The following is a 12,292-nucleotide window of genomic DNA, read 5'->3' as shown; positions in this document are numbered from 1 at the left end:
AGCAGAACGAGTAAAATCTGTTTGATTTGTATAAAGCAACTGCATTTGATACACATCATGGCAGTTGTTATCTCAGTGTCACAACACACTGTGGGTAAATGCGAGAGTTCTCCGCTGATCTGAAATCTAAACTCCATTACTGTTGTTCAAGTGTACAGGGCACTGAATTACCCAACATAAACACATGTGTGTGTGTACTTGTTTATGCTACATTGTGGGGACCAAATGTCCCCACAAGGATAGTAAAACCTGTCATTTTTTTTACATTTTGGGGACTGGCTTGCGGTCCCCACGAGGGAAACAAATTATTAATAATAGTAAATTATGTTTATCTGAAAGTGTAACAATGCAAAAAATGTAAGGGGTAGGTTTAGGGTTAGGGGATTGAAAATATAATTTGGTCAATATAAAAGAAATAGAAGTCTATGGAAAGTCCCCACAATTCACAGAAACAAACGTGTGTGTGTGTGTGTGTGTGTGTGTGTGTGTGTGTGTGCGCGCAATTACATACAAATACACACAGCCTTTAAGGATCGCTCCACCATGAAGTTTAGTTGTATCTACTGTACAGAATCTTCTCCAGAAGCTATATGTATCTGTATGTGTGTAAATGCATTACTTGTGTCTTGTACATGTTTGTAATTTCATATGGTGATTTTACTGGGTGAAAATCTTGCATTATGGGGATCTTTCAAAGACTATTTCATGTGAATCACATTGTTTTATCAGTAGGTGGCAACAAGTGACTGCCTTCACGTATGAATCACTAAATTATTAATTTAATCCTTTTGTTCAAACACTCTGTTTCATGCAAGATTAAAGTGTTTGTTTATGTAAGTGAATCATTGAATGATTCACTCAATTCATCCAAGCAACAAAACGGCCTTACTTTATTTCTAAGTGACTCTTTGCTGTCGTTAATTCTGCTATTGTTTGCTTGAAAGTGTTTTAATTTGCAATGCAAAAACTGACTAAATTACTGGCGATAGTGTCTAGAATGTATGTTATTCAAAACAATCTCTTGCTCACTGAACTGTTTTATAAAACCAATATCTGTCGCAATTGTGCCGTTTTTGTAAATATCAAGATGGCTGTGATTGCCTGAGACATTCTTGCTTGTGTGATACTGCTTCATTAATTTATAATAAGTTTCATGGATAAATATACAAATGATAATTTCCTACAAGAGAGGTGTGTTCAACACAATCCCAGACAAATGAAAGTTGAGAACATAGCGTAAGGTGACCATACGTGCCATTTTCCCAGGACGCGTCCTGGCCAGGATTTCTATATTGCCTAAAATATCTAGGTTTTGGCTTTGTTCGCGTGTGCAGACCGATCGGTGTATGACATCAAAAAACCATACAGACGGTTCCTTATGCTTTCAAAATGCTCTCGAGGTATTTAGATGTCATACACCGATCGGTCTGCACACGCAAACAAAGCCAAAACCTAGATATTTTAGGCAATATAGAACAAAGAAAGACAGGAAACTAGTGAAAACAAACTAAAAGTTCATGATAATGAAACACTAAGTCACAGTAGGCTACTGTTTGTTGTTTGTTCCATGATTCAACTCATGAAAACATAAAGGAATTATAACATTTGTTTATGCAATACATAATAAAATTTCATTTAAAACACTTGACTGGATTTTAATGTTTTAATAAAATACTACAGGTGCATCTCAATAAATTAGAATGTCGTGGAAAAGTTCATTTATTTCAGTAATTCAACTCAAATTGTGAAACTCGTGTATTAAATAAATTCAATGCACACAGACTGAAGTAGTTTAAGTCTTTGGTTCTTTTAATTGTGATGATTTTGGCTCACATTTAACAAAAACCCACCAATTCACTATCTCAACAAATGAGAATATGGTGACATGCCAATCAGCTAATCAACTCAAAACACCTGCAAAGGTTTCCTGAGCCTTCAAAATGGCCTCTCAGTTTGGTTCACTAGGCTACACAATAATGGGGAAGACTGCTGATCTGACAAACCAACTGTCATACAGTAAAGTCATACCATATTCCCTTAATACACTGCAAATGTTTTTACTATCATCTCACTCATCAGTTCCTGGCTCATTAGGAAAAAGATTGTTAAACGAGTCAGTGAATCATTCATACTTCGGTTCAACCGATTCATCACTAATATCAGGAAACAAATGAGTTTGATTTATTAAGTTAAAAGTTAAGAAGAATTGTCTAAGAAGTTAAGAAATGTCTCTCTGTGCAGTCTCAATAATGTTGCAACGTGCTTTTTTCTCTCTCTCTAAAGGGAACAGTAGGCAGTAGGATTATGCAGATCAGTCAGAAAAACTGCAGTGGAAAAGCTGTGTTCCTGTACCAGCTAGCATCAGATCACACTAAAACAGAAAAAGAGAACAGCTGATGAGGATCATGTACAACCCTTAAACATCCCATTTCATCCGCAGCTTATTCTCATGTGAGATATTATTATGTGGCACTGCGTGTATCAAAGCTGTAGGCTATCAACCACACACTGAAACATTACACCGCACACACGATAAAATGTAACAGCCCCTGAGATTATCAGATTGGATGGTGATGAATTTAGCGGGATGAAAATATGTCTATAAGAGCCAAACCGATGCAATCTGTTCATAAACAGTGAGAATACAGCAGTACAGTAACACTAGCATTAGAGGGCCATGACTTTGTGTGTGTGTGTGTGTGTGTGTGTGTTATCTGTCGTCTCTTCATTCCCCCTGCCTTTATTCCTGCATGAATGAACTGTACTCAGGAACATTCTTTCTCTTTCTCTCTCTTTCTTGCTCAGTCTCTCAATCTCTGTGTGAATGCCTTGGTGCACACATTAACAAAACTGATGTCCTTCAGTCAACAGCCTTACGCATCATTAAATTGATTATGGACGGATTATTGATTATGGATCACAGGTTAATTGAATGGGCATCTGTTAAACATTTGACCCAAATCACTGAGCTTTCTCAAGAGTAAGCTTTGACAAGAGATGATCTTAACTTGCTGTTTTAGACCATTCTAGCTTCTGGCTTCTAGCTTTAGATAAATGTAACATGCCTCCTAGCCAGGGCTCAAAAGTGAACTGAAAATCACTTTTCTGAATTTGAATAGAGGCAGAATGTGGAATGAGAACTGCAATTCAAATGAGAATATAAGAAAGTAAAATCAAAATGAATTTAGAGGTACACTATGTAACTTTTGGCACTCTTGCAGTTAATAAACAAAACTGTATGATTATCCGCAGTTACTCCGCAGTGGTTGTTGTCAAGACAGATCTAAAATAATCTGAATATAAACACTTACAACAGGCATATCTTAGTGTTTCAAGATAACATAAAAACATAGTTTGAAAAACGGATTTATGTACTTGCTCATTATATAATCTTTGAACATTTTGAATAATAAAACGGTTACATATTGTAGCTTTAAATTAACTGTAATTTTTAACTAAAAACACCAATTTTGTCCAGACTAACTTTGAATGTAGCCTTTTTGGAAAGAGTTTTAAACTTTGAAGGTTTAGGCCATATGGACAGAATTTCTATCTTAAAACATTATTGTATTGACAAATATTTACTTTTGTATTTTACCTCACAATCTTTCACCATTAAAAACTGAAGCATCACACTGGAATTCACGTTCGATATCTGAGGACAGTAACGCCAGTAGGACTGTCAAAATGACTGAAAAACTACATTTGAATTTTCTACTTAAATATTATCAAAATTTGAATTATATTCGTATTTAAAAGGCATAATTTCAGTTAGGGGGGAAAAAAGCTTTTGGCTTCTCTCCTGAGGCCACAAGAGGGAGCATCGAGCAAAATATTATGCAAGTTTCTTCAAAGCGTAATAAAATAACACGACTATCTTTGAAAAAAAGTGCATAATGTTTAAAATAATGTTTATAAACCATATATAATTAACAAATTAATAAAAAACAGCACCATGCATGTATGTATAGTTTAATACAAAGGACCGAAAACCAATCACAAAGAGTAGGCTACTTTCTTCATTTAAAAACATGAGATACAGTGGGGAAAAACTGCCATGTTTTTTCAAAGTTGAACTTGCATTAATTTTACATGGCTTTCTAAACATGCCGCTCTCTGCGAGACGCGAGTGCAACGCTGATAGATGTCCCTCTAGAAAATGTGATAAATATGCATTCTGTGTGAACGGCTTGGTTTCAGTTTTGAAGTAAACAACATCTTCTCCACACTGATGCTCTTGTTTTCCGCAGTATATGAATGAACAACGTAGCAGCACCGCATCTAGTGGGTTCAACTGGATAGGCTAACAAAAGCATTCAAATGCAATCAATGACACATACATCGTCATCGCATCTCGTGCGCCACTGATAAGGCTGCCTGACGGCTGACGCAAACCTTAATGGATTTTTTTTTTTTATTTGACGAATATTCGAAATTTGAATTTTTTTTGACAGCCCTAAACGCCAGCCTTCTTTGATTTGATTGGCCATCTCACTTATTTTGTCACTAACAAGCACTCTTATGGCGCTTTTCCACTGCATGGTACGGCACGGTACGGCTCGGTACGGTTCACTTTTTGGGGGTTTTCCACTGGGTACAGTACCTGGTACCTGGTACTTTTTTTAGTACCACCTCGGTTGGGGTTCCAAGTGAACCGTACCGTTACCAAAACGTGACGTGTAAACTCTGCTGATCACGGATTGGCCGGAGAGAATCGTCACTACCTGCGTCACTGAACTTGCGACACAAACACAACAGAACCGCTAGATTTAAATCAGCACAGCCAGCGAAGGATCGAACGCAACTGTTTTGAACGAGCGCACCTTTTTGTGGAAGAACAGACGTTCCTCTCGTTAACAGCAGAGGAGCGGATCCAGCGAGAGCTTGATGGGGCGACGCGGAATGAAAATGTTTTTTAGGAGTCGTGGTAGTAGAGGCGGCACAACTATAACGACATGTGAATAATCCTGCCCACTCTAAAGCGGTACTGAACTGCAGTGGAAACGCAAACCGTGCCGAGCCGAACCGTGCCGTGCCGTACTGAGCCGTGCCGAGCCGAGTCGTACCACGCAGTGGAAAAGCGCCATTAGACTTCTGAGGTAGACCAGCATAAAAATACACATTTAAAAACTCTTTGTCATCTTAACAATAAAAAACAGAGCAGCATCACGAATATCAAATAGTGAGGGGATGGATATATGTTTAAAAGAGTCCAGCTAGTGCTGCCATTTCTACAATTCTAGCCAATCATCAACCTCATTTGAATCTACATGTATCCAAGTTTCAAACCGATTTTGTTACAGCTTTCGTTTTCAGGAAGGTAATGACCCCTCACTAGCTCCCTCTGCTCTAAGAAAGCTGCGGTTCTTTGGACAAATGGCACAGCAGAGGCTAAAAACACTCAACAGGGTGTCTACCTCAACATCTGGTCCAAATGACCCATTAGGCCCTCTAACAACATTCCATGACCAATAATCGAATATCTCCACCCCTCCAACAGAACAGCTACTGTAGGTCAGCACTTCAGCTCTCACTGACTGCCATCACTCCATCCAGGTGCTGCTCACCTGAGTTCCCTTCAACAAAATAAAGAGCTCTGGATGTCTTAGCAGAAACTAAGAAACTAAAGTGCCTCTTTCATTCAGTATCATTATTACTGCACTACAGAAAGAACAGCCCTATAATTCAGAGGGCTATAGCTCAGCAAAAAAGGCAAAAGGGAAAAAGGAAAACAGAACATCTAAGAGACCAGAGGATGCTGCCTCACCATAGACACACACGCACACACACCTGACTGGGGAGGACGATTATATAATCGGAGTACAGTGGAGTCTAGGAGAGAGAACTGGAGAAAGCACGTGGAGAGAGAGAGATTGCATTAAAATAGACTGCTACGCTATGGATTAAGCTCTCATAACTGTATACACACACAAACAAACTCATATAGCCATTAATTCTCATCATATCTTGCCGGGAGAGATAATAAAAGAAATGAAATGTGCAGACAGTGAAGTAACATCATGAACCGAATGTTTTAAGCAACTCCTCGAGTCTGAGCTGCTTAGCCGTATGATGCTGCTTAAGCCTGTTATTCCCTCCACGTTGATATGAATCATCCTGATAAAACATTTGGCACTTTTCTTGAGGTCTAAATTTAGATTATAAATGCTTTAAACTCATGCAGCATTGCCTACCCACATGGTTCCTAAAACAAACACGAGTGGAGAAAATGCACAAAAGCCTTTCAGCCATGAAAGATGCAAAAGATACGTGTGTGTGATACAGCTCGCATGAAGCCGTGTGTGTGTGTGTGTGTGTGTGTGTGTCTGTGTGTGCGCATGTGTGTGTTTGTGTGTGGGTGGGTGGATTCCCAGCCTACGCTCCCAGTGCAGATGTTTCTAAATCTGGCCATTCTCTTGGTTTTTCCCGCTCTTTCCCACACTTACGTAGTCATATTTTTGGATGCACATGCCTCTCCATGTGAATGTCGTACATCAGCTCGGTGCAACGGTCCTGAAAACTCAAGCCGCTAATTTGAAAGGCCAGAACGCACCCCTAAAATGTGCACCATGAGGTCAGAAGCGCCATACTATCTAGAAAACATCCATACATCAGTTGTTCAGCAATCACCTTTTACGTAAGAGTTTCCGAGCTGAATCTAGCGCATTTTAAGATGGCTACAGAGGACAGGATTAAAGGCTGCTGGCGTCTCGAGAGTAAGATGTAAAGTGAATCCGTAAGCTTCTGTTTTAACGAATACGCCAACATGCGCATATACACTCATGTGAGATTGCGCACTTAAAGAAGGCAGAGAATCTGTCTCTAGGGCATATAACGCAAACTACATGATCTCATTTGCGACATTAAGTCCAAGTCGCTCTCTTGCACTGGCAGTACATTTCCCAGACTTCTCTTCACTGTTAACAGGTGCATCAGACCTGTTGGGAGACAAGGACTGCATGTAAATGCAAAAGGGAAATATCCTGCCATAGCCTGGCAATACAGAATGACAGTCAGTGTTCGATGCTAACTGATGTCTCGATGCATAATTGCAGTGTGTGTGCGTACAACCGCTTTACATGTGACAATATGTTAAAATTTCCCGTCTGGTGTTTCTAATATTATATGACAGAACATAAACGCAGTGCTTAATATGTTTGGTGTGACAGTGGCTCCTTATCACAAGCCAGTTACAGCTATCAATGTTTACTTTGCTTTAAAGAAGAAAAAAACACAGTTAATAAAGCAGTTACAGGGTTCAAACCCTTGTGTTTTAAAATAAAAACAGGTCATTAAAGGTTCAAAGCTGTCAAAAGGTACACCTATTGACAGTATTTTAAAAGGTACACCTTTGTACCTTATTTACCCATAAGAGATGCTTATTTGTACCATGAAGGTACACATTAGCACCTAAAGTGAATATTAGTATCTAAATGGTACATTTACTTTTTGAAAAGGTACCGCTCCAGTCACAGCTTTTGTACCTTTCTTTCTTGGAGTGTATATATTGTATAGAGCTAATGTACTGTGGCTTTGAGTGTCCAGCAGAAGTATTCCGGAGTTTGATGCAGCACGCCATCAGTGAAGTTTTCGGCAGCAATATTGCTTCTCCGTAGAGAGAGTGAGTCAACGGTTTCAGCACTTCAGTGGGATGCATCCGAACCATTATGTTCCAACGCACAACAAAACCCCAGTCTGCAAATATGCACTTGCAGCACGAACACACGAAACACTAAGGCTGATGGTTTGAGCAACATGAGTTCAAGGGAATGATTCAGCTGATTCATGTTTTAGCTGATGGCAGTGATTCCGTAATCATCTTTAATGAGAATAGCCAAACACCTGTCTGTCCTCTAGAAGGGGTCAGGTTAAGGATAAGCATGTTGGAACACCATCAGTTTAAAAAATCCTTGTCATACATGGGCATCACTGCTCTGAGGCGGAAGTAGAGTCTGTAAGTCTCTGTATAGAAATAGCTCAAATTTACAGGAAATTTACAAACCTATTGTGAGGTATGAACATTTTGCACATCTGATTTATAATTTGTGACCCTGGAGCACATAAGTAGCATGGGTTTATTTGTAGCAATAGCCAACAATACACTGTATGGGTCAAAATTGTAGATTTTTCTTTTATGCCAAAAATCATTAGGATATTAAGTAAAGATAATGTTCCATGAAGATATATTATAAATTTCCTACCGTAAATATATCGAAACTTAATTTGTGATTACTAATATCCATTGCTAAGAACTTCCTTTGGACAACTTTAAAGGCAATTTGAGATTTTAATTAAAAAGTTGTTAAATTATAATTTCTCAATAAGAGTAATTAAATGGATAAAATCATATTTAACGGATAGACGACAGTGTGTTCGAGTAGATAATAAAATCTCACAATCACTAACCATATAGATGAAGTACTTTTTGGCAATCAGTATTTTCTTATAGAGCAGTACATACTTGGAATACTATACCCATAGAATTAAGAAATATTACATCTCTTGCTCCTTTTTCTGAATCGGTAAAAGGGTGGTTATTGGATAATCAAATATGTCTTCATAATTTGAAGTAGTGTTTTTTTTTATTATTGTATTCTGCTTTTTGTAATATGTTTGTTTCTGCTTTGTGTATTTGTGAATTATGGTTCTTACCATCAACCTGCCAGGGACTGCAGATGAAAATGAGCCTGAATGACTAAATCTGGCACATTTACATAGTAGAATTGTTTACTCATGTTAATTAATGTGTATTGTCCCTTTTAAATCAAATAAAATAAAAACAAACAAACAAACAATTTTCCAGATTTTCAAATAGTTGTATCTCAGCCAGATATTGTCCAATCCTAACAAACCATACATCAATGGAAAGCTCATTTATTCAGCCTGCAGATGATGGATAAATCTCAATTTCAGAAATGTGGCTCTTATGACTGGTTTTGTGGTTCAGGGTCACATTTGAGCTGGCATAATATCCACTGAAGCTGGGTCTCTTGTTTCACTTTAAATATAACATCCACACAAAAGTTTCATCTACATTTAAAAACATAGGAGAATCATGTCTGACCAACTTGTACTGAACCAACAAAGTGTTAAAGTCACATTTGTGACAATTACATATGAACGCAAACAAACAGTGTCCGTTACGAATTGTTAGCCTGTTTCATTTATTTCTATATTGATGATATTTTGGTTTACTGTTCAAAACTTAGATTTTTTTTTTACCATTTGGAAATAAAGTGCAAGGCATAATCATTTTAAAAAAGTATATTTGATATATGTAAACAATCTCAAATGTCCAGTGTACTTTACACAGTTTAGGGACAAACTGTTCTGCAAAAACGCTCAGTTGCAGGCTTTAAAACGAATTTCATTACAACACTCCCCTACTACAGTCTAGCATCTACCTGCACAAGAAGCATGTGAAATCTAATTAAAACAAATCATGCAAAGGAATGTCACAGGTTTAACACCAACTTCTCTTGTGTTTATAGCCTGAACCTTGGATGAATGGGGTGTGCAATAACAAGGCATGGCCTCAGTATATGACCATTCAGGTGCAACTAATTGCCTGGATACATTGTTTGATCGCACAATACATCCATACTCGTTCAAATGTCCCTCAATAGCAAAAAAAGTGTAGTGTGCTTATAGGTCAATAGATGATAAGTGGCTTCTCTATAATAGACCAGAACTGTTAAACATTAGAGAAACCAGAGATGGTGTAGGATGGTGCAGAGGAAATGAAAGATGTGAGAGGCGCCAGGACGTGGTCGCCAGGCACCTGTGATCATCGGAGCGTCTCATTGCGATCAGCTCGAGGACACACCTCAAGGAAACAAAACACGCGAGCATTCTTTCAATTCTTGCATTTTGTCCGGGTTTTAGCCTCTCAACGTCATCGCCGGCCTAGCTTGCAAGTCTCGTCCTCGACCGCGAAGTCAGCGTGCGCGCTTGACACCGATAAACTGCGCACTAACGATCATGTCCGTAAAAATGAACGAAGTGGACGCACGCGTGCTTGCGCGCACGCATCCCGGCGCTTGACTACAGAACACCGGTCGCTCATAATCAATAAACGAGAAAACGCGGACTCGCGTCAGAATCCGCCACGACGAAGCGACGGAGGCAGAAAACCGAACGGCTTTTGCGCACGCACGCTTAAATCAAAGGTGAACAGCTTCTAACGGACACCGTGACACATTTAGGAGAGCGCAAAATATACCAACGTCATTGACCAGCCCGAGGCGGCGCTGAGGTGCTGGGTATCCCCCTCTGTCGTGCGCGCTTGCTCCATCTCTCCCGTTTCCATAGCACTGGAGCGGTGCGAGTCTCTCCGCGCACGAGGATGGAGAGCGGCGCGAGGGGGGAGTCCATTAGCTCGCAGCCTCCCCGGTGAATAAAACGAAGAATACTTCACGATGCCGAGATGTCACTTCGCGCTTTCGCGACCTCTCTTCTGCTCGTGTGTATCCACCATCGCCAAAAAAAAAAGATTTTTTTCCCGTATCCATTAACAGAGATCGTCGGTAAGCCAGAAGAATGGCGCTCACGGGAGCATCACAGTTAGCCTCACCTTCATCATCCTCAGGGTCAGTCCCGGTCCTGGATCCGTGTCCTTTCCGCAGGTTCGAGCCCCCGACGCCAGCTGCAACCCTGTATCCGCGCCCCGTGAGCAACGCGCGGCGTATGGAAGAGAAACGCAAGTCCGGTTAGACGCTGTTCTGTTCTCACGGCGAGGTGGGAGTCTGCGTCTCCCTCTCTCTCGCTATGAATAGAGCTGAAGTATGGGCGGTGCTTGTGCACACTGCACACGCACACACACACACACACACACACTGCACACACACACACACGCACACACACTACACACACACACACACACTGAGGAGCCAACCATCAGTCAAAAGAAGGGGTGCTAAACTCTGCTATTGAGGAGGCTACAAACATTACATAATCAAAAAAAAAAAAGGATACAAAATAATGCTGAACTATTGGCTTTTGGGAACTCGCACCATCATCATCTCAGTGCAGAAAGGAAAATGTCCAATAAGCAAAAACAAAGGAAAGACATGGACAAAATTGCACTCTGTTTTATATCATTCAGCGGCAAGCAGGCAGCACCTATATATCTATTTAACACTGCCTGGCAAAATATACAAGCCCTGCAATGTGTCCCAAAAAGGTCCCATCTCAAAACATCACATGCAAAACAATCCTACCTATTGGATCTCTCTCAACAGAAATGTTTGCTATTCTAACCAGTTTTAATAAAGTTGTCAGAATTAACCCCTAGATTTGAATTAACCCCTTTCTGATAGTTCTGTTTCCATGCTTTTTTAAAGTAAACTAATTAGTTTTTTAACAAACACTTCAATGGAATATGACAGAATAGATATGTTTATTTTTGGCGAAATCGGAATACATTCAACGTGCAGGTGTTTTATTTTTTTTTATATGGATCTCAGTACTTCAGATGTGTTTAATTATGCATCATGCAGACAAGTACAGTCCTGTACAGTTTTCTCTGATGAGCATTTGATTTTTTTTAAAGGGACACCATTCATTTTTAAATAGTTTATTATTATTCAACCATCATAGGCAGACTTAATGTAATATGATACTGAAAACATTGATCTCATGGTGAGAGGAGATATGCTGCTGCAGATTACCCTCTGCCATCAGGCATAATTATATACAGCGTGTGTTTGAAAACACACAGACAACAGACACATACACAGCCACACAAGAGACCAGGAGCTAATGTGATGTTTGAATCACTGCTTCATTTCTATAGGATGATCTTGATGGCCATGAGATCAAGTGCCTGTATGAACACTACTGTTCAAAAGTTTGGGGTCGGTGACATTTTTTTAATGTTTTGAATGTCTCTTATGCCCACCAAGCTTCATTTTTTAAAATCAAAAATACAGTAAAACAGAAATATTATTACAGTTAAAAATATATACTTTCAGTGTCACATGATCCTTCAGAAATCATTCTTAAATGCTGATTTGCTCCTCAAAAAACATTTCTTATTATTATTAATGTTAAATACTGTTGTGATGCTTACCACACACACGCACACACACTGCCCACACACACACACACACACACACACTGCGCACACACACACACGCACACACACTGCACACACACACACACACTGAGGAGCCAACCATCAGTCAAAAGAAGGGGTGCTAAACTCTGCTATTGAGGAGGCTACAAACATTACATAATCAAAAAAAAAAAAGGATACAAAATAATGCTGAACTATTGGCTTTTGGGAACTCGC

The 12,292-nt window shown here is 39.5% G+C and overlaps 1 protein-coding gene across 1 annotated transcript in view; it reads right to left on the bottom strand.

Moving 5' to 3' along the window:
- The window catches only part of LOC107597261 (rho guanine nucleotide exchange factor 9-like), a 29,354-nt gene extending 18,615 nt beyond the window's left edge, over positions 1 to 10,739 (bottom strand). The window contains exon 1 of the mRNA XM_016288249.1: positions 10,574 to 10,739. Within this exon, the coding sequence (XP_016143735.1) occupies positions 10,574 to 10,582 (9 nt within the window). The 5' untranslated portion in view covers positions 10,583 to 10,739. The remainder of the gene's footprint in view (positions 1 to 10,573) is intronic.
- Positions 10,740 to 12,292: the final 1,553 nt, after the last annotated feature.

Source organism: Sinocyclocheilus grahami, unplaced genomic scaffold, assembly GCF_001515645.1.
Source record: "Sinocyclocheilus grahami isolate Dianchi unplaced genomic scaffold, SAMN03320097.WGS_v1.1 scaffold230.1, whole genome shotgun sequence".
Lineage (NCBI taxonomy): Eukaryota > Metazoa > Chordata > Actinopteri > Cypriniformes > Cyprinidae > Sinocyclocheilus > Sinocyclocheilus grahami.
This window is presented reverse-complemented; position numbering and strand designations above follow the sequence as displayed.